At 67.8% G+C, this 21,576-nt stretch overlaps 4 protein-coding genes across 4 annotated transcripts; all 4 read right to left on the bottom strand.

Annotated features, from left to right (window-relative positions):
* Positions 1-622: 622 nt before the first annotated feature.
* Positions 623-2,985, bottom strand: EMIHUDRAFT_215214 (hypothetical protein; the record flags this gene model as incomplete). The annotated part of the gene is made up of 11 exons (XM_005763289.1): positions 623-1,027; positions 1,154-1,215; positions 1,271-1,389; positions 1,463-1,501; positions 1,593-1,639; positions 1,765-1,964; positions 2,133-2,187; positions 2,363-2,437; positions 2,514-2,637; positions 2,725-2,784; positions 2,879-2,985. 11 exons carry the CDS (start codon positions 2,983-2,985, stop codon positions 623-625), a joined length of 1,293 nt encoding a protein of 430 aa, XP_005763346.1.
* A 1,706-nt stretch (positions 2,986-4,691) lies between these two features.
* On the bottom strand, positions 4,692-5,815 carry EMIHUDRAFT_358023 (hypothetical protein). Its single transcript, XM_005763290.1, has one exon. The coding sequence runs from the start codon at positions 5,716-5,718 to the stop codon at positions 4,786-4,788; it is 933 nt and encodes a 310-aa protein (XP_005763347.1). The 5' UTR covers positions 5,719-5,815; the 3' UTR covers positions 4,692-4,785.
* Positions 5,816-12,576: 6,761 nt separating this feature from the next.
* EMIHUDRAFT_215218 (hypothetical protein) lies at positions 12,577-15,190 on the bottom strand (the record flags this gene model as incomplete). Its single annotated transcript, XM_005763291.1, has 3 exons — positions 12,577-12,829; positions 13,031-14,469; positions 14,528-15,190. The coding sequence occupies 3 exons, from the start codon at positions 15,188-15,190 to the stop codon at positions 12,577-12,579; spliced, it is 2,355 nt and encodes a 784-aa protein (XP_005763348.1).
* Positions 15,191-15,882: 692 nt separating this feature from the next.
* On the bottom strand, positions 15,883-16,728 carry EMIHUDRAFT_215219 (hypothetical protein; the record flags this gene model as incomplete). The annotated part of the gene is made up of 1 exon (XM_005763292.1): positions 15,883-16,728. The coding sequence occupies one exon, from the start codon at positions 16,726-16,728 to the stop codon at positions 15,883-15,885; it is 846 nt and encodes a 281-aa protein (XP_005763349.1).
* Positions 16,729-21,576: the final 4,848 nt, after the last annotated feature.

Here is a 21,576-nt window from a genome sequence, read left to right on the forward strand (position 1 = left end):
TCAGCACTGCTCGCGCAATCCTAGCAACATGCCTCCGATTGCGAGCAGTAGTGCTCGCAATCCTACATCTTGTAGGACTATGAGCGGCGGCGCTCACAATCGTACCCAAGATCCGAGGATTGCTAGCAGGCGCACAGAGGGCGCTCCCAATCACCTTCCTTGCTTGGGAGCGGAGCTGCTCTTAGTCCTAGAAGATGTAGGATTGCGAGCGTGGGTGCTCACAATCGCACAGAGATGCTACGATTGCGAGGAGTGCTGCTCACAATCCTTCGACTTCTAGGATTGAGAGCGAGGCTGCTCTCAATCCTAGCCTAGTAGAAAAGAAGGTTCACCCCCGCTGGGTGCGCTTCATAGGATCATAGCTCCCCGGCCCTGGGTGTGAGGTTGCCGACTGCACTCCGAGTGCTCCAAGATCCGAGATCGGTTGTGTCTTTGTTTGTGAAAAGATAGATCTCGATGTGTCAGTGTGTGTGCTGAGAGGACTCTCCGACTTTGGAGTTTGGTTAGAGGTACGGTCGCGGGAAAAGGAGCTGCATTTTCCTACTCGAAAATAAATGGGAGCCTCTCCACCTCGTAGTTAAAATGTACTCGGGGGCACAGGACGCCCCCCCCCCCCCCCCTCTCATGCGATGGCCTCCAGGCCCATCGCGATGACCTCGCTGTCCTCGGGCAGCGACTTCACGGTGTTGGAGGCGTCGCAGAGCTTGACCTTGAGCGTGCCACGCCGGTTGAAGACGCGGTTGCGCGTGATGGTCAGGTTGACTGGCGTGGCGCCCGCGCAGTCCGAGGCGAAGCCGCCCTCGTCCGAGTTTGCGATGCACGCGTTGTCGCGGAATGTGTTGTTGGCGCCCGTCTTGAGCCACATCTTGCCTGCGGGGCCCCAGCAGTCACTCACGTAGGCATACACATTCTCGTACGCCTGCGTGTCGTGGCCGTTGAAATCGCTCTTCAGGCCGTGCGCGGCGTAGAGGAAGAAGTTGCGGTAGACCTTGTAGTAGGCGCTGCCGTCGTCCGTGTCGATGGCCTCCTGGGACGCGTAGACGCTCATCATCAGGTTGCGGCGGATGTGCCGCCACGCCGGCAGGACCTATGGACATGTCTCGGACATGTCGTGGACGTGTCTTGGACCTGTCCCTCGCCACGCCGGCAGGACCGAGGGCACGCCGCTCCGGACGGTGGTGATGTAGGGCAGGCGGTCCCACGAGTTGAAGGGGCCTATGGGGCGTGTCGTGGACGTGTGTCGAGGACGTGTCGTCAGCAGGCAGCCAACTCCCGCCCGAGTGTGCGCGGCCGTGGTCGCCGCTCTCGCGCACTGTGTTTGCGAGCAGGTTGCGCTCGACGACGTCGCCGCCGCCGAAGCCGTCGTTGAAGTTGATCCCCGCTCGCGGCCTGAGATCGAGGCGGGACGAGGGCCGGGGAGTGCGGGCGGTGGGTGGCGCGTGTGCGCCTCGCAGCAGACGACCCGTTGAAGCGGATGCCGTTGCACACTCTCTGCACATCTCTGCACATCTCTGCTCGCGTCTCTACACAACTTTACACAATCTCTTTGCACATCTCTGCTCGTCCCTGCTCATCTCGGCTCATCTCGCGACCCGTTAAAGTGGACGTTGCCGCGCAGGGTCGTCTGCGTGGTGACCGCCTGGTGGAGCCGTCGCGACGGCAGCTTGCACGAGATCAGCCGAGAGTGCAGCCGAGATCAGCCGAGAGATCTGCCGCCTGGAACCACATCGACGACTGCTTCTGCCAGATGCCAATCTCGCGGACCAGATTATGCGAGATCGTCGTGTGGCGCGGCTGCTCGCCGCCGCGCCCGTCGGGCCCCACCGGGTACGGAAACCGGACGCTGCAGTTGCCGTTGAGGCACCGGCTGGTCCAACCCCATGCCGCAAAGGCGCTGGCGCCCACCCACGAGGCCTCGTTCGCCGTGATGGTCGCGTTGCGGTTGTAGCCCGAGAGGAAGACGCCTGCCCGCGGGGTGAAGGCCGTCAGCGGCGAGGCTCACAGCCGAAGTGCGGGACACGTCTCGGACACGTCTCGGAAAAGTCTCGGACACGTCTCGGACACGTCTCGGACATGTCTCGGACATGTCTCACAGCCGATGTGGGAGGGTCGCGGCGCGAGAGCGGCGACACCGTTGCCGTCGAGGCGGGTCAAGTGGCACTGCGCGACAGTTGCGCCCTCGGTCCCCTCCAGGAAGATGGCGCCTGATCGCAGCGGCGTGTGAAAAGGGGCGCGCTACACGCGCCCGCGCCTAGGGGGAGGAGGCCGCGCCGTTCCGCTGCAGCGCCCAGTCGCCGCCGCTCGGCATTCCATGCGGGTCGAGGTCGGTGCGGAGGGTGTCCCGCAGGGTGAGGCCGCGCACGGTCAGGCCGACGGCCGGCCGGGCCTTTGTTCCGACGTGGGAGAGGAGGGCGCGGGTGGTGGTGGCTTCCCACACCTGAGGCTCCGAGGGGGCGGCGCCTAGGAGACGGTTCCTAGAAGGTTCCTAGAAGGTTCCTGGAAGGGTCCCACACCTGAGGCTCCGAGGGGGCGGCGCCCGGAGCGCTCGCGTTGAAGTCGTAGTAGAGCCTGCCCGCCGCGAGGTCGTGGAAGAACTCCTCAGCGCTGTCCACCTCCTCGAGCACATTCTCGACGTACCTTCAGAAAAGAAACACGTCTTCTCGCGGACCTTCAGAAAAGAAACACGGTACTCAAGAAAAAGAAACTCGCCACTGGCTCGCGCACGTCATGCCCTCGCCGCCCTGCCCGCCCGTCGAAGGGTCAAACTGCAGGGTGTCATTCGCCCTGTCGAAACCCGTCACCTATGGACATGTCTCGGACATGTCGTGGACGTGTCTTGGACCTGTCCCTCGCCCTGTCGAAGCCCGTCGCCCTCCACCGCTGCGTGAACCAGCGGCCGCCGCCGCGCCACGCCACAACCTCTGCGCCGACGCCGCGCGCCGAGTAGTTCCGAGCCCGAGGCAGCACGAGGCCGTCGGGCGACATGTGGGTCTGGGTGCAGCCTAAGGCCCGCTGCACGGCATCGGCGCTTCATCATCAGCGGCCACCGCCACAGGGCGAGAGCCGCGTGCCCGTCCCGCGGTTCGTCTTGCGGTCCCAGCACTGCCCGCGCGACGGCCGGTTCGAGCACCAGTAGCCGGACGGCCCGGCGACCGGATCGGCCAGGTCGTGCTGGCAGTAGCCGCCGATGCCGATGCGGAAGGCGCCCCTGTCGCCCTCCCCGTCCTGCGGTCCCGCGTACTGCGGCCACTCGACGCCGGGCCAGTCAGCGCCCGTCGCCACCGCCTCGAACGGGTCGCCGCGCCTAGGAGAAGGCTCCCAGAAGGTCCCTAGAAGGCTCCTAGAAGGCTCCTACGAGTGTGGCGTGGCAGCGGCGGCGGTCCACGCGCCTATCGGACATGTCCGTGACGCGTCCGGGCAATGTCTGTCCAGCCGCCGCCTCGAGAGGTGTGCCGCGCCGGGCCGGCTTGACCCACTGGCTGCGCGCCGACAGCGGCACCCACCCCTTGACGTAGTCCCCGCCGCCCATGCCCTGCTCCGCGCCCGTCAGCCAGTCGCCCGACAGCTCGGGGTCGCCGTTCGGATACCGCGCCCGGATCGACCGGCGGCCGTTGCGACGCAGCCCGACGATCTGCTCCGTCAGGCCGAGGGACGAGACGTCGGCGACCCAGGTGTTTTGGCGGTCGACAAATCCGCTCGTCACGCCTCTCTGCGGCTCCGTCGCCCACGTGAAGGCGTCCCGCTCAACGCCATAGCACATCTGCTCGAACCCGGTCACTGTCCGGTCGTGATACGCAAAGCCGCCCATGTCCAGTCGCGAAGCGGATGCTTGGCAGGCCGCGGCGCTACCTCGCACGCCGAGGAACTTGACGGGCCCGCTGTCCTTGCCCGCCACCGCGCGGCCAAGGACCAGACTGGAGCCCTCCCGCACCACCCAGTCGCCGGTGCCGACCCTGTAAGGCTGCCACGCCGCCGCCGGGATGGCGAGTCCCCTGGCGCCCGACAGCGAGGCCCGCTCGCCCTCGTAGTTTTGGATGGTCAGGTTGACGTGCTCCGCGGACAATCTAACCGTGCGAGCCACGCGATGGACTCCCGCCCGGAGCACGATGGTCGCGTTCCGGCGCCCGCGTGCTGCGGCCGCAGCGGCCTCGAGGGTCTGGAGCGGCTCGTCGCTGCTGCCCGCCGCGTCGTCGCTGCCGACAGCAGCGTCGACGAAGATGCTGCCTCGAGGCGTCGAAAACGTGGGCGGCACGTACTCATCCACGGCAAGCGGCCTGGCGAGGCCGCACGCTTGGAGTTGCAACGCGTCAAAGAGGGTCGCGAATGATGCCCGCTCCGGCAGGAGTGAGCGGCCAAAGTGCCAGGTCGCATTTCGGGCGGCACAGTCGAAGGCGGCGGTGATGCCGGGCGGCGTACCGCTGTGTTGGAACATGTGTGTATGCGATCGCAGGGGCGGCCGGCAGTGTCAGAGAGTTTTACAACAGAGCTCCCTCCATGTGCCAGAGTGCCAGCGTGCAATGAACGGTGTTTTCTTTTTAAATTTTCTTTTCGGGCATAGTGTGAGTCGAGTCGCGACTCGGTTGCCCCCCTGCGCCCTGGCCCTATCTTGTTGTCGATTCAAACCTCTTCCGTCCTCCCCTTCCAAGCTTCCAATCATGAATCAATTCAACCTTCCGTGCCCCCCCGGTCGACGAGGTGTCGTGGCCTCGTGGCGTTGGCGTCTAGACGCGGCCAGAGCCGAGGCTGTGCCGTCGGCCGACGCCGCCGCGTCGGCTGTAGCTGAGATCATATCTTCCAGAACTCCTTGGGGAAGAGCTCCTTCATCGTGAGCGCCTTGTTGTACAGCGGCTCCGCGTCCTCGCGCCGCGTCACCGTCACAATCTCGCCCTTGCCCTTGCTGCCGCCGCGCGCCTTTTTGCGCGCGCCGCCGCCGCCGCCGCCGCCGTAGCCGTCGCCGCCCTCGAAGCTTGGCGGCTCGAGGCCGAGGCCGTCATCGTCGCCGCCCGCCGCCAGCTCGCCCGGCCGCTCCCACTCGCTCGGCCGCTTGCCTCCGCCCTTCTTCTCCTCCGCCCTCGGCCGCGGGTCAAACGAGCCGCGCGCCGGCAGCTTGTAGGCGGTCCCGCCGCCCAGGTCGACGCCGCGCTTCTCCGACCGGCGGACGGAGCACGCGCGCCCGCCGAGCTCCACCTGAGGCGGCTCGCCCAGCGACTGCAGGCAATAGTTGAGCCCCTTATGGCTCACAAACGTCACAAAGCCAAACCCGCGCGTCTTGTTCATCTGGCCGTCGACGCGCGCCACCGACGCCTCCTGCACCTTGCCGTAGCGCACGAACGCCTTGAGCAGCTCCGCGTCCTTGGTCCCCCGCGGCACGCCGCCGATGAAGAGCGTCCTCGTCGAGCCGCCCTTGCCGCCCTTGCCGCCCTTGCCGCCCTTGCCGCCGCCCTGGTCCGTGGGCAGGTCGGGCTGGTCCACGGGCCCGGCCGCGCGGAACGGGTTGAGCTCGTAGGCGCTGCCGTCCACGTCGAAGGCCGCCTCCGCCCCCAGCAGCCCGCTCGCCCCCGCGTCGTCGTCGCTGCCGCTCTCGCCCGGCGCCCCCGCCTCGCCGGAGGGCTCGTCGTCGTCCTCGTCGTCGCTCGGCGGCGGGCCCGCGCCGCCGCCGCCCAGCTGCGGCAGCGTCACGCCCGCGTAGACGCCCTCGTCCTCCTCGTCACTGGACATTAGTTGAGCAGCGCGTGGTGGGCGGGCCTTGCCGCGCCGCGCTAGCTCCCTAGCTAGCTCCCCCTCGAGTTGAGGGACGCGGAGTTAGCGCCTTGAGCAGGCTGGCAACAGAAAAAGAAAACGTGCCCGACGCTACACCAAGGATTCATTGAGAACAGTCGGTGTGCGCACACTACTAGTCCAAAAGCGGCAGGTAGGTTTGCTGCCCTTTGGCTGTCGTGAAGCCGTTCCACTCGTAGAATGGAACGCTGATCACCCTCCAGTCAATCTCGACCCCCGGCTGCTTCAGCAGCCACTCGGCGGCGTACGTCTGGCCGTGCGCGCTGCGCGGCCGCCCAGTGCAGCGCGGTGTTGCCTGCGCAGAGAAGCGTGCTGGTCCTCGCTTTTCGGGCCTGGCGGCCCAGGGCGGCCCAGCGCTACCACGTCATGAACGAACTGCAGGGCGCCAACCGACTCCACAGGGCAAGCTGCAGCTCCGGTGCGGCTTTTTGGCCCTCAGAAAGGGCGGGGAGTGGGCCGCGGAGCGGGCACTTGCCTAATCAAGCAGGTGGCGCCGAGCTGCTGCTCCGCCGTCCGCTCCGACCGGTTGTTCAGAAGCCACGGCTCCGCCTGCCAAATTAGGAAGTTGCGGTGTCGCCTTTGTTGGGCCGGGCTCCCTCGGGCCGCAGCCCAATCCCGAAAAGGCCGCGGGGCGCCCACAGCCACCAACCCATTTCACTGGCCACGCCGCGGCGCCTGCCGAGCTGTGGGGCCTCCGCATGGGCCACTGGCGGGCCGCCAAGTGGGGCACACGCTCCCCAGCAGACCGCGCCTTGAGGAGCCGCGCGAGTGCCGCGAGCTGTCCGGTCTTGGCCGCGCCGTGCCACTCCTTGACCGTCGCGGCGTAGTGCTCCTGCTCGGGCGTCCTCGCCTTCTTTGGGGCGCGCGCCGCGCTGCCGCCGCTGCCGCCGGCCGCGTCTGCAGATGCCACGCCCTCGTCTGCCGCCCCCGTATCGCCGCCACCGCCACCGCCGCCGCCACCGGGCTCGTCGGCATCCGCGGAGCGGTGACACACACCGCCGTCGATCCCGTGCTCTGCACCGCCGCGGGTCGGATCGACCCAGGGTCGGATTCCTTTCTCCGCCGACCTCCAGATCTGTGATCTGTAAGGGTCCGCCCGCAGGCGCATTTTGTATACCGAGGCGGTGCCCGGTGCCGAACCTGTCGGACCTTAAGACAGCATTGTAGATCCCTGGGCGAGGGTGGTGGCGTCCCCGTCGGGAGGGGCTGTCTGGCGGAGGAGAGCAACCAGGTGCCCGGCGGCGTCCCGCCACATCCGGATGACCTCTCCTCGTTGTGCCAGTCAGCCCCGTTGGAGGTAGACCGCTCGTCTAGCCAATCAGCCTTAAGCGAGCGGTCTGGCCGTTGGAATGGCCGAGTTTGGTGGACTTGCGTCCTCGCATCGATCGTGGTTACAAGTAAGTAGCCTTGCTCAGGTCCACTCTCGTGGATGGGGGAGGACAGCGGCCATGTATAGAACTTTCTCTTTTTCAGCCACAGAATAACAGTCAGTACAGACAGAGAGAAAAAAGTTTAATTGACAAACAACACTATTCACGGGACTGACGCGCACTGGCACTAGGAATTAACACAGGAGAAAAAGTAAAGAAGTCATTGTTTATCAGCATGAAAAAAAGAAACAAAAAGTATCAGAAAGAAAGAAAGAAAACAGACAACCCAAGGGAGGGATGGGAGGACGGCACGCCCCACCAAAAAGAAAGAAAGAAAACAGACAACCCAAGGGAGGGATGGGAGGACGGCACGCCGCCACCACACAGGGATTTTAAGGAGAGGTGTGTGGTGCGCTATCCGTCGCCCACCCTAGGGAGTCTGCCTTTTTCCCCCCACACAGGAATTTCAGTCGGGCCCAGTTTCTTTTTTCGGAATCTCTAGGCGGCAGTGAGAGCTCCATCAGTCAGTTAGAGCTTGGTCGCTTCTTCATGGCCGAGTTGTGGAGGCTGGCGCAGCTGGTGCCCCTCGAGGAGGGGGGCTTCGCGCCCGCGGGCACGCGGCTCGTCGACCCCGACGAGCTGTCCGACGACGGCGTGGACGAGCCGTGCGACTGCAGCAGCAGCGCGAGCGGCGGCGTAAACGGGGGCCAGGGAGAGGCTTGCGCTGGGGTCGCCGCTGCAGATCCGCCAGCCTCCGCATGCCCCGCAGCAGCAGACGCCCGCAGCACCGGGCCTGAGCCGGAGCCGTCCTCATCGCCGCCGCCGCTCGAGGGCGCCGAGGCGGCGGCAGAGGAGGCGGAGGCGGCCGCGGCGGCGGCGGAGGCGGCGGCGGAGGAGGCCGAGGCGCCGCCGCCTCCCGAGCCCGAGACGGACGAGGAGCGGTACATGCGCAGCATCCGCAGCGTCGACTGGCCGGCGATGAAGCAGCAGCTGGTGGCGGGCATGTGCGCGGCGTGCCGCGAACTCGCTGACGACTTGACGAACCCTGGCCGGCGGTGCCCCAAGCACGCGCTCGCGGCGGCGGCGGCGGCGGCCGAGGCGGACGATCCCGAGGTGGCGCCCAAGGTCGGCCGCCGCCCGAGCCGGAGAGACGGCGCGTCGGCGCAGGCGTTTGCAGAGGCGGCGCACGACGCAGCGGCGCTCGACGGCGATGGCGCGCCGCCGCAGGCGGTGCAGGCGCCGCCGCAGGCGCCGCCGCAGCTGCACGGCTGGCGGGCGGAGTGGGCCGAGCTGCGCGCCGAGCAGCTCCGCCTGACGGGCGCGCCTCGCTCCCTCCGCCCGGCAGTTGCCTCCCCGGCGCGGGACGCGGGCTCGCCTGAGCCGCCGCCGCCCCTGCTGCCAGGCGCTCCTCATCTGGCGACGGAGGCGCGGCTGGGGACGGGCGGCCCCGAGGGGCTGCAGCGGGCCGAGCGGGGCCACCGCTTCCAGATCGACGCCCTGGTGCGGCAGGGCGGCTGGCCCGTCGAGGAGGCGACGGCGGACACCCTCCCCTACCCCCACGGTACCCGAACCCACCCCTACCCCCACGGTACCCGAACCCTGCGCCCCAGGCGACGGCGTACACCCTCCTGCTCTGCTGCTGCTCCACCGCCCTCGCCGCCGACGCCGCGGCCGCCGCGGGCGGGGCGGGCGGGGCGCCCCCAAGGCAGTGGGCGAACTCGCTCTCGCTCTCGGGCGGCGGTGGGGCGGGCGGCGGCGGGGCGGGCGGCACGTTGCGTTGGCCGGCGGCGGCGGAGGTAGTCTCGAGGGTGCTTGTGCAGTGCGCTGCAGCAGGCCGGCCGATGCCTCCCGCGCCGCCGGCGTACGCATGCCTGCGCGGCGACCACTTCGGGCTGTGCGGAGACGACGCACGGTGGGCGCGGCTGCCTTCGATGTCGGAGGGGGAGAGCTTCGTGACCGGCGCGGTGGTCTGCGGCCTGGCAGGGCGAGTGCCTAGCCGCCCCCCCTCACCGCCCCCATCGCCTCCGCCCTCACCGCCCCCTCGCCTCCCCCCTCGCCTCCGCCCTCGCCACCCCCCTCACCACCCCCCCGTCGCCCCCTCGCCGCCCCCTCACCACCCCCTCGCCTCCCTCCTCGCCACCCCCTCGCCTCCCCCCTCACCGCCCCCCTCGCCGCCCGCCCGCCGGAGCATCGCCCTCTCCTCTCGTCGCAGGAGCGAGCTGTTTGCGGAGCGGTCGGCCACCGGCTTGCACATCCAGACCTCCTCTGGCGGCGTGCACGAGGCGCGAGATCACCCGAGATCACCCGAGATCACCCGAGATCACCCGAGATGCAGTCGAGATGCCGCCCCACTCAGATGCAGTCGAGATGCCGCAGGCTTGACTGGGCTGGCAGCTCCTGGCTGCTCCACCCCACCCCACCCCACCCCCCTCCTCACACCGCCCGCCCGCCATGACTGGCCAGCGGCCCTCCTCGACGGAGACACGTCATCTCGGGCCATCTCGGGCCATCTCTGGTCATCTCGGGTCATCTCGGGTCATCTCGGGTCATCTCTGGTCCTCTCTGGTCCTCTCTGGTCCTCTCTGGGTCATCTCTGGTCCTCTCTTGGTAGTGGGCCCTCCTCGACGGAGACATTGTCTGCTTGCACTCGCGGCCCTCCGGGGAGGCAACCTCGCGCTCCCTCGTCCACGTGGGAGGCATGGGGTACCACCTCCCGCCCGGCGCCACGGTCACGCTTACCTCGACCGCCGACCGCTTCCGCGCGCACGGACGGGCCGTCCGGTGCCCCCCCCCCCCTCTCCACACACACACACACACACACACACACACACACACACACACACACACACACACACACACACACACACACACACACACACACACACACACACACACACACACACACACACACACACACACACACACACACACACACACACACACACACACACACACACACCCTCACCTCGCCCTCCTCCCACACCCTTTTTTGCCCCCCCCCCCCCCCCCACCACCACCACACACCCACCACCACACCCACCCACCACGCTCTCCCCCCCCCAGCCGGCGCGTGTACAACGTCGAGGTTGAGTACCCGCACTTGCCGCCGCCGGAGCGACCGCGCGAACAGGCGGCGACGCGGCGGCAGTCAGCAGCGCAGAGGCGGGGCGAGGGGCGGGGCGAGGGCGGTTGCGGCGGCGGCGGAGGCGCGCGGGAGTGGCCGCTGCTCTGCAGTAGCGCATACCCGCTTGGCGAGGAGGAGCGGGGGGCGGGCGCGGCCGCCGCGTCCGGAAGGGAGAGGGGCAGCTTTCCGGCGTCGAGTGGCCGCCTCGACTCGGCGGCGGAGGAGGGCGGGGAGGGCGGCGGCGAAGGGTCCCCTGCCGGCGGGAGGGAGGCGGAGCCGACGCCTGCGCCATGCGAGTACCGGGCGGAGGGTGGCGCAGCGGGCGAGCCCGCCGCGCCGGCTTGCCAAGCCGCGCCTGCGGGGGGCCGCCTCTGGGAGGCCCCGGTGGTGGCGGAGGAGGCGGAGGGGGTGAAGCTGCACCTCAGCGGCGGCAGCACCGGCTACAAGGGGGTGTACGAGGGGAGCCCTGCAGCCGACACCGCCGCTCGCCGCTTCTTCGCGCAGCACAGGGTGGGCAGGAGGCGCGAGCACTTGGGCCCCTTCGACACGGCGGTGGCGGCGGCGGTGGCGTACGCGCGGGCGGTCGCGGAGGCGGACGGCGAGGCGGACGGCGAGGCGGACGGCGAGGCGGACGGCGAGGCGGACGGCGAGGCGGACGGCGAGGCGGACGGCGAGGCGGACGGCGAGGCGGACGGCGAGCTCGAGTCGGCCGGGCTGGTGGCGGAGGCGCGGGGCTTGCACTCGCAGGCGGTCGGGCCGGCGGGGACGGAGACCGCAGTGGAGGAGGAGGAGGCGCCGGGGGCGGGTGTGGAGGCGCGGGCGGCGTCGCGGCCCCAGCCGCCTGCCTCGCCGAGCCGCCCCCCGTGCATTCTCGTGCCGGGCTGCGTCCTGGGCTCCCTCCACCGCGGGCTCTGCCTCGTCCCCGAGCTTGGCCCTCGCAAGCGGAGGCCCGCCCCGAGCGACACCTCGCCGCACAAGCGGCAGACGCGCGCGGCGCCCGCGCCGGCGCCGCAGCTTCCCCCCGTTGCGCCACCGCCCAAGCGGCAGAGGCGCGTGACGCCGGCGCCGCAGCCTCCCGTTGCGCAGCCGCCCAAGGCGCCAAAGTCGCCAAAGCAGCAGAAGCGGCAGAGGCGCGTGGCGCCGGCGCCGCAGCCTCCCGTTGCGCAGCCGCCGAAGCGGCAGAAGCGCGTGGGGCTTGCGCCTAGCGCAGTGGCGGAGGAGGCAGAGGGGCTGCGCCTGCACCTCTCGAGCACAAACAGCACCGGCTACGTGGGCGTCTACGTCAACGGGCGCCGGGACGGGCGCTTTCGGGTCATCCTCACTCTGGACTCGAAGCAGCAAACCGTTGGCATCTTCGGCACCGCAGTGGAAGGGGCGGTGGCCTACGCCCGGGCGGTCGGCGGCGAGCAGGCGAGGGCAGGGCGGGCGGAGGCGAGGGCAGGGCGGGCGGAGGCGGAGGCGACCTTGCCCGAAGACGAGGCCAGCGCGGCTCGCATCACGGACTTCCTCAGCAAGTCGGGCACCAGCCCCTCCGCCTTCGCGCGCGAGCAGCTGCAGATGAAGAGGCGGCCACAGCTGGACGCCTTTGGCTCCTGGCTGACGCGGCAGAACCTCGAGGGGAAGGACGTGGTGACCGCGGGCGCAAAGGCGCCGCCGCCGCGTGCCTCCTCTCCCGCGCCTCGCCCGCACGCCTCCCCTGCACGCTGACGACGGCCTAACGACGGCCACCCCCGTGGCCTTCAGGCGCGAAGGTTCCTCGCGACGGCCAACTGGGAGAGCCTCGTCGCGGAGGCCGAGACCAAGTCGGCGCGCGAGAGCTCCTCGGAGGGCGCCACCGAGGCCGGAGGCCCGGGGACCCCGCCGGGACAGTCCCCGGACTATTAGTCTAGTACCGACTCGGCTCTGGTGCAAGGCAGCAGTCGCATCAGCGCGGCCCATTCGGCCGGCCACTGGCCGTTTTTGCATTGTGCGTCGCAAATGCGCACGCCGCTTTACTGATTATTTAAGGTTGACCGGTGTCGTGTCAAAAAAACCTGGGCCGCAGCCTCTGTGTATAGCAGGACTTGACAGATGACACATGCCCAGATACAAAGCGAAAGCCTAGGGGAAACCACCATCACCAGGCGACTAGCCAGGCGACCCCACCATCGGGCTCCACCTCGCGCAGCTGGGCAGAGCGCCATCGCGCACGCGGCACGGCGAACGGACAGGAAGATGTACAACGACCAGAAACGGGGTGGGGTGAATGCTGAATCCAAAGAGAGCAACATATGTGAGCTCTGTCCGACTAACCAGCTCACGTAGTCAAGCCTCGACGCCCCTGCGGTCCATGTGGCTGCTCGCCGCCTCATTGCTGTCCGCCGGCGACGAGCTCACGCCATTCCCACTCGCTCCGAGCGTGACATCGGCCTCGTTGCCGCTGCCGCTGCCAGTGCTGCCGTATTTGCGCTCCCGCCCGCGGCGCAGTGCCTCGTTGTAGTCTCCCGGCCACTGTGCTGGCTCTTGCTTCATCATCGAGAGCGGCGCGAGGAGGAAGCAAGCGGCGCGGAACTCGCGTCTCCACGCGAGGGACATACTTTCGCTTCTGCGAGCGCGGTCGGCCTGCGCTTGCTGAGAGGTGCTCGTGGCTTCCGCGCTAGCTGGACCGCCCGTCTCAGCGTCGCCCGCCCCAGCACCGCCCGCCTCGGCGCCGGCCCCCTCGGCGCCGCCACCCTCGGCGCCGCCACCCTCAGCGCCGCTCTCTATGCCATCGTCGCACAGGAACGAGCTCAGATCCGTGCGCTCCTCGCAGCTGCCCGCTTGACTCCCATTCTCGAAGGCGTCCTCTCCGTTGCCCGCTTGACTCCCATTCTCGAAGGCGTCCTCTCCGTTGAAGACGCCCAGACGGCTGCGAGGCTCCCCGCCGAGGCCTCGACAGGAGGGCTCCCCGTTGTCGCCCCCAAGTGCGTCGGCCAAGACGCCGCCCGTTGTGCAGTCGGCGTTCGAGTCGTTGGCGGCCTGCGCTCCCCCACCCGCCTCCCGCCTCATCTCTCCGAGTAGGGAGGGGAGGAGGCGGGCGAGGTCGGGGCGGCCGAGCGTGACGTTGTCTCCGACGCAAGCGGGCAGGGGTCGCTCCTCCTGTGCCTTGCCCGTCAGGTAGAGCCGCACGGAGGTGCGAGGCAGCGCGATCAGCTCCTCCAGCAGCAGCGCATACTCGACGAAGAGCCGCACGTCCCGCGCTACCCAAACCAGCCGCAGCGAAGTGGTAGGCGGCCTCGACCCCGGCTCCGCCGCCGCCCGAGCGATGAATGCGCCCGCGAGTGCGGAGAGCGGCGTGATGCCGACGCCGCCAGCCACGAGGATAAGTTGCGGATGCGCCGCCGCGCGCTCCTCCGGCTCTCCGAATGGGCCGATCGCTCGCACCCGCAGCGGCGCCGCGCCACCCTCCTGCCCGCCACCCTCCGCCAGGCGGGACGCCGCGAGGGAGTGCAGCCCTCGCGTCCACGACCCCTTGCGGCCCGCCTTGATGCTCAGGTGCCGCACCGCCGCGTCGGCGGGAGAGTGGGCGGTGCCCCCGCCGCTCAGCGAAGCCCGCTCGCCGACCTTGGCGCCGCGGTCACTCACTGTAAACGGGTGAAACTGGAGCCAGGAGAGCGATGGGACTTGCACGTAGACGACCTGGCCTGGCCGCGCGCTCGCAGCACCGCGTGGGAAGCGGAGCGCAAGCGCCACGAAGTCGTCGCCGACGGGGCGGCAGGCCTCGAGCGTGCAGCGGCGCGAGCCGGAGAGGTCGAGGGCGAGCAGTGAGGCGAGCTCCGCCTTGTCGAGGAGGTAGAGCCACAACCCGACCATCGCTGTCTGCCAAAAGTCCCAAGAGTGGACGAGGGTGGCGACCAGGAGGAGGGGCAGCAGCAGGTGCAGCCGGTAAAAGGTGTAGTAGCTCCTGCGGCGGACGGCCGGCAGCGCGGCCGCGCCGGCGAGGAGGGAGGCGGCGCCGACCGCCTCCATCAGCGGGATGACCCAGGCGTTGATATCGGTGTCCGCGTGGGTGGGTGCGTAGTGGAGCAGGTTAGTGACGAGCGCCCCGTCAAAGGCCCAGGCCGCCAACTCGAGGCTGACGTGCACGAGCATCAGCCCGAGGCCGAGCCCGCCCAGCCAGCGGTGGTACGCGAGGGCGCTCTCCCACGAGAGGCCAAAGGCGGCGGAGAGGGAGGAGCGCTTGCCTGTTGGACATGCCGGGGACGCGTCATGGACGTGTCCGATAGACAGGCGGTACAGGGGAGGAGCGCTTGCCGATCGGGAGCAGCGAGAGGCCGAGGACGAGGTTCAGGCTGTGGCCGGCCGCAGAGCCGAGCTGCTTCAGGTTGTCCACCGCCGTCGAGTGCGCCCAGGGCTTGAGCTTGCCCAGCTGAGCCGCGTCCACCGCCCACCAGCCAAGCAGCGAGCCCGAGAGGAGGAGGAAGAGGATTGCGCCGAAGGAGCCGCGCCAGAGGCGGTAGAGGCACACGCTGGCGGAGGACGCCGCCCGCAGCCGGGGAGAGGCCTGCAGCAGCAGACTGCCTCCGAGGAGGGCGGCCAGGTAGCCATGAAAGGCAACCACACGCTTCATGTCTGGCGGCGTGCCCACGACGGCAGTAGGGTTGCGGAAGAGTGGCGACTTGAAGGTGCCCGAGAATGGGTTGCACGGAGGAGTATAGCAGTACCCGCCGCCCTCAACCGTTGGAGCCGTAAAGGAGTGAGGCGGTCGGTTTGCCTGCAGCACCTGTGGCGACGAGTACGTGGAGGCGAGCACGTAGCTGGCTGCGACAGCCAGCAGGGCGATGGCGGTGCGGATCGCTCGCTGTCGGTCCGATGCTGGCGATTCTTGGTCAATCGACGACGAAGCGGAGGTGGGAGGTGGCGGCACCGCCAGCAGCGGGTCGGAGGCAGAGCGTGGCATTACTCACCAGCGAAGAGAGCAAGAATAGACGGCTCGCCTAACGACGGCGAAGGGGGCTCCGAAAGCCAGTTCCCAGGATGGTTTGCATGGCCGAGCGGCAGGGCACCACCCTCCTACCTTCGTACATACAGAGCAACCATTTTTCTCTTCTCTGAAGTCGCTTCGGCAGAGACTTGCGAAGGAGCATGGCGAAGACAGCGAGCCGTGTGCCGAGGGCGCCGAGTCTCGGCCCCTGGCCCTTGTGTGTGTGGGCGGAGGGCCGGAGTTGGCCTTTACGAGAGAGAGAGATTTTTTTGTTGAGATTTTTAGCAATCAATACCTTTACGAGAGTTTCCGGCAACCCAGAGGGAAACCAGAGGGTCCCCAGCACTTTGAGTTTCCGGAAGTTTCCAGGGAAACCAGGGTGTTTGGTGCTCCATTCCTGCTCCATTCTGGTTTCTGCTTTCTGGCAACTCTCGAGTTTCCCTGAGGCCTGAGTATGAGAGCCATGGTTTGATGTCGACGTGTTCTCGGATCGAGTCGGACACGCACCTCTCGTCTCGTCTGTCACCCGCACACACAGAAGAGTAGCTTACTACTACTGTCTCTCCCCACAGTCACTCTCACTGTGCTGTCCTCGACCCGGCGGCGGGAAGGCTCGCCGGACCGAAAGCTCGGCGGCGAGCCTCTTCTCCATCGCCTCGTGTCTCTCTCTAGGAGGTGTCCCTGCCCGCCTGTCTGCGGGCGTAGAAGAGCGCCGCCTGCTCGGCGGTGGCGAAAAGGCCGAGTCTCACCATCTTGCCGCCAACCGACACCTTCAGCTCGTACTTCTGGCTGCCTTTCCGCTTCGGGCAGTAGGTCACGCATTTGTAGCCGCTGTTGCTGCTGCTGCTCGTGGCCAGAGTCAGGCCCTCCCTCTCCGCCTGCCGGATTGCCTCGGCGCCAGCGGGAGAATGAGGTGCGGGTGGCGGCGGCGGCGCGGTGAGATCGCTGGTGTCCCTGCCCGCCTCCCTGCGGGCGTAGAAGAGCGCTGCCTGCTCGGCGGTGGCGAACCAGCCGAGGCTGGTCTGCTTACCTCCAACCCTCACCTGCAGCTGGTACTTGCTGGTGCGTCGCCGCTTCGGGTCGTAGAAGACGCCTTTGTAGCCGCTGTTGCTGCTGCTGCTCGTGGCCAGAGTCAGGCCCTCCCTCTCCGCCTGCCGGATTGCCTCGGCGCCAGCGGGAGAATGAGGTGCGGGTGGCGGCGGCGGCGCGGTGAGATCGCTGGTGTCCCTGCCCGCCTCCCTGCGGGCGTAGAAGAGCGCCACCTGCTCGGCGGTCGCGAACCAGCCGAGGTGAACCTTCCTGCCGCCAACCATCACCCGCAGCTGGTACTTCTTGCTGCCTTTCCGATTCGGGCAGAAGGTCACGCCGTGGTAGCCGCTGTTGCTCCCGCCCGTGGCTAGCGTAAGCCCCTCGCGGTCCGCCTGCCGGACCGCCTCGGCGCCCGCGGGGGTGATGGTGCGCACGGCGGCCTGGAGGCCGGCTGGCGCACCACCGCAGCCCTCGTCGAGCTCCATCGCCTCCGGTGCTGCACCCTCCGGGTCCGCCAGCGCCGCATACCGCCCCGAGGCCGCGTGCGGGGGGGGCGGGGGGGCGCCGGGCTCGGTCGACCCGGTCGACCCGACCGACTCGCCCGCCTCGCTCGCTCCGCCGGCCCCGCCTGCCTCGACCGCCTCGCGCGCCACCCATAATACAATACGTATTAATACAACAATACAATACCATACGTATAATACACTATACAGCTCAGTCTCGCTCGTATTGTGCAACCCTGGTCCAAAATGTGGGCGAGCCGACAAATCAGGAAGCAGGAATCATCTGGAATCAATGGAGCATCAAGAATAGGAAGAGAGAGAGGAGAATCGGGAGGGGGGAGCAGAATCAGGAATTGGCTCTGGCTGCCCCAGAAGAATCGGAAAGGAAGCGGAGGAAACGAGAATGGAGAATCAGGAAGATGGGCGAGTCTGGGAAGAGAATCAGAATATCTGAGCAGAAGAGGAACCTGGGAAGGGGAATCTGGTGAGAGGTACAATAGCAAGAATCCTTGTTTAGTAGAGCAGAATAGGAAAGGCAGAATCCTTAGGCGCGGACAGACTTCTCCATTAGCATTACTCGGAGATGCGAGAAGATGCGAGGAGATGCGAGGAGATACGGTCAGATATTGGAAAGATACATCAAGATACCGCAAAAAAAGCCTTTATTTTCTTGGAGGTGTCACGGTCCTCTGGGCGTTCATCTGCCTCTAGTAGGTAGGTAGGTAGAAAGGTGAAGAACAGCCAGGCTCGGACTGGACACCAACGCGGTATGGGTGGACGCTAGACAGATGATGACGACACGCACGAGCGACACACTGCCTCTCGAGCAGCCGCGTCGCGATGGGAAAAAAAACGAGGGCCACGCGGCAAGTCGTTGCCCCCGCGGCTCACACCATGTCCATGTCCATGTACATGCACACGGTGCGCGCGAGTCTGCGGACGCTGCCGTGAGCACCGACGCCTCCATTTGTGACGGCCTCAGCTCGTCGTGGACCGCGATCGGGCACGCCTGGGCCGGGACGAGCACTGCCTCAGAGCCCACCACCTCACTCTCGTCGCAAGGCACGGAGGAGCCAAGCGTCAACGCCTCGGCGCTCCTGCAGCAGCAGCAGCTGCAGATGGCCGAGATGGCGGAGCGAATGCGCCAGATGGAGGCGAGGATGGCGGCGCAGCAGCGGGCCCACGCCCTCGAGAAGGTGCGCATGGACCTGCGCCTTGCCACGGCTGAGGCCGACACAATCGCAACGGGCGGCGCGGTGCCTACACTCCGCCCTGGCGCAAAATTCCTGCAGAGCTGCGTCCGCATCCAGACTGTGTGGCGAGGCAAGACCGCGGCGCGGCGCTACACGGCCGAGAAGCGCCGGGCCACGGAGATCGAGGCCGCCACTCGAAAGTGGCTCGCAACGCGGCAGCTCGTGGTTGCGCGCAGGGCCGCCAGCAATGTCGCCGCCTCTGCGCGCCGCCGCGCCGCCGTCCTGGAGCGGGCGCGGCTGCTGCGCGAGAGGTCTGCGGTGCGGGTTCAGGCGGCTTTCCGCTCGTACAAAGCGAGGGTGATCGACGCGCCTGCGGTGACCAAGTCACGGCTCATCGCACGGCGCCTGCATGAGGAGAGCCTGTACCGCGGCGCGCTTAGATCCGCAGAGGTGGACAAGGCGGTGGCGGCGGCGGCAGCAGAAGCGGACAAGGCGGCGGCGGTGGCGGCAGCGGTGGCGGCGGCAGAGGCGGACAAGGCGGTGGCGGTGGCGGCCGCGGTGGTGGCGGCAGAGGCGGACAAGGCGGTGGCGGTGGCGGCAGCGGTGGCGGCTGCAGAGGTGGACAAGGCGGTGGCGGTGGCGGCAGCGGTGGCGGCGGCAGAGGCGGACAAGGCGGTGGCGGTGCCGGCAGCGGTGGCGGCTGCGGCACCGGCGGCGCCGGCTGCCGCGCCCGCGTTGGCGGGGCTCGCGACCTTCAGCTTTGCCACGCCCACCAAGTTCGAGCGCTCGCCGAGCGGCACGACAGAGGTGCCCAGCTTCAGCTTCACTCCGTCCAAACCGGCGCCAGCGCCGGCGGCCTCCTCCGGCTTTGCATTCGGGAAAGCGTACACCAACCAAGAGTTTCATTATCTTCTCGCCCGGGCACCGAATAGGTACTCGAACTCGTAATAGAGGTCGCTTGAAGGCGCACGTACCAGGTGACTTGCGCCCTTTTATTTAACACCTGTTATGGCCGCTCCCATAACCTTGTCTGGGGTCAATTGTCTTCAGTCTTGCGAGTTGCGTGCGAGGTGCGTGCGAGAGCGAGGGGGCCGGGGCGGGCCCGGCCTCGCCGCGCGGGGGGCCGCCTGGGTGCTGTACCCGCAAAAATACCCCGGTATTTTGTGCCGAGGCTGATTTGGGGCCCAAACCAGCCTCAGACTCGGCTCAGAGGGAACAGAGTTTCCCAAGGAAACTAGAGGGTGCTGTAGGGAAACTAGCAGGAAACACGGCAAGGAAACCAGGCAGGGCGGTGGCCCGCGCGGTGCGAGAGGAAACTTCTCGTAAAGCCCAAGGCCGGAGGCCACCGGGAGGGTACAAAACCAAACTCTCTATGTTACGCACGAAAATGGGGCAGGGACGACGGGGCACTAACTCACACACACACCACTCGAACAGAGCTCGCATCGTCTGTGATTGTAGAGTAGACGACAGACGAGCGGCGCCGGTGAGCAGGTCCATACAGACGGTGCACATACCGGCGTCAGGCCCGCTACCCCTGGCAGTCACGCCGCTCTGACGTCAAGGAAGCAAAGTGCTCTTGAGCATGTCCCAGCGCCTCATCGAGCGTGGCGTGCGATCTCTGCAGCTCTCTCAGCACCTGGTCAAGGCCCCACAGCTGCTCATGCTCATGGTGGCTGCTCGGCTCTTCAAGCTCCTCCACTTGGGTGGACGCATCCTGCGACCCGACCGATCGCCACTCCACATCCTCCGCCTCGGAGTCAAAGGCAGACGAGCTGCTTTCGACCGGCAGCGAGGCGGGGTAGATCCTTCCTCGGGTGAGGCCAACCTCAACCGGCTCGAGACAGCCCCGATCCGGCGGAGGCGAGGTGCGCGTTGCGAGGGCGGCGGCCGCCGTTGCCCGCTGAACAGCTACATCGCCCCCATCGGTCGCTGCCAGCGCCGCTGCAAGCTCGTGTATGAGCGCTCGTGAGTACTTGGCTTCTGCGGCGAGCTGCTGGACGCGCTCGCGGTGTGCGTTGTCCGAGGCCAGAATCATGGCGAAATTGCGAGTCAGTGCGGCCACCTTCTCCCGCTCCAGGAGGAGCGTGGCGGAGCGGCTGCCGTGCTGCTTTGGCGATGCCGGCTGCGACAGACGCATGTGCCCCCGACTGCCGATTGTACGGCTCGCGCGCGCGCTGCGGCGGGCGGATTGAGCTAACTGTGCGGGTTCTTTTTGTTAGTGCCAGTGCGCGCCAGTCCCGTGCCCAGTGTTTTTGCCCGTCAGGTCTTTTTTTTCCCCCTTGCCGCGGAGGGCGGGGAAGAGTCTCTCGCTCTTGGCTTTCAACTGGACGCACCGTGATGAGCCTTCTCCCTTCGCCGCGAGACGTTTCTCTCGATGAGTCGCCGCTGAGTCTCCTTCTCGCCGAGCGGGCATCCTGGGAACAGGAGGTGCAGCGGCTCCAGCGCTGTGCCGAGGGTTGGCAGCGCTACGCCACAGCGCTCGAGGGCCTCTTGCAGCCTCGGGCGGACAGGGTGGACAGCGGGTGGGCGCTCGATGCGCTGGAGGAGATGGGCTTTGCGCGTCCCGACGCGGAGGACGCACTGAGGCGGAGCGGGAGCCTCGACGCCGCAGCAGAGCGCCTCAACGTGATGGTCGAGGTGCAGAGGGCGGGCGCTCGGCAGCGCGTTGGTCCGAACGACCAGCAGTGCGCAACGAGAGAGCTGCTGCGCGCGAGCAGCGCTGTCTCGAGCATCTCGGCACAGCTCGACGAGGCACTCGGCCCGCGCTGGCGGCGAGGTTGCTGCGACCCAGATGCCGAATACACACAGATGCCGACCGGTGTGTCTGCTTGCAGCCAACGCTGGCATCTCATTCTAGTTCTACATGGCTGCGAGTGCTCCAGCATACCGCACGACCGTGCCTCGCTGCAGGCTGCAGCGACGCAGCGCTTTCGACGGCGGCTTGCACGTCGCAGTTAGCGACGGCGCTCGCAAATGTGGAGGAGGGGGTGGGGTTGCTGCTCGGCGCGGCGCGGCATGCCGAGGCACAGCATCTCTTGACCCACCGACAGATGGCCTCCTCCGAGTTACATACACTGGTATACGCGCAGCATCACTCCTGCCGCCGTCCGCGTCACCCTCGCCTCCGCCGCCTTCCGGCCCCACACTCGCCTAACACACCCAGGCGGCGCAGCAGCTGGAGGAGGAGCGGCGGCGGCAGAGCGAGCGCAGGACGGAGGCGGCCGAGGCGGAGGGTGCGAGACTGAGGGCGCGGCGCGGAGACATCAGATGCGAAAGAGGGGGCCTCACCCCCCGGGTCCCTGGGAGGCGGCGATGCCATGCCGCTGCGACACTGGACTTTGGAGGTCGTGGCATGAAGCCGCCCTCTCTGCACGGCCTCTGACCCCTCCCCTCTCACGGTCTCTGCAGTGCGCGTGGCAAAGGCGGAAGGCGCTGAAGACCCCCCCCCTCCCCCCCTCTGCGCCAGGCTGTCGACCCTCGAGCATGAGGTCGTGACGGCAGGCGCCACGGTGGGCCGGCTGGCGCGGCAGGTGCCTCCCTAATGCCTCCCGCCGCCGCCTACGCCCACGACACGCCCACGACACGCCCACGACACGCCCACGACACGCCCACGACACGCCCACGACACGCCCAC

This window comes from Emiliania huxleyi, assembly GCF_000372725.1.
Source record: "Emiliania huxleyi CCMP1516 unplaced genomic scaffold EMIHUscaffold_64, whole genome shotgun sequence".
Lineage (NCBI taxonomy): Eukaryota > Haptophyta > Isochrysidales > Noelaerhabdaceae > Emiliania > Emiliania huxleyi.

What these genes read in the sequence shown, in the direction of transcription:
- EMIHUDRAFT_358023 (XM_005763290.1), bottom strand. Translation starts at nt 5,718, where the DNA reads ATGTCCAGTGACGAGGAGGACGAGGGCGTCTACGCGGGCGTGACGCTG.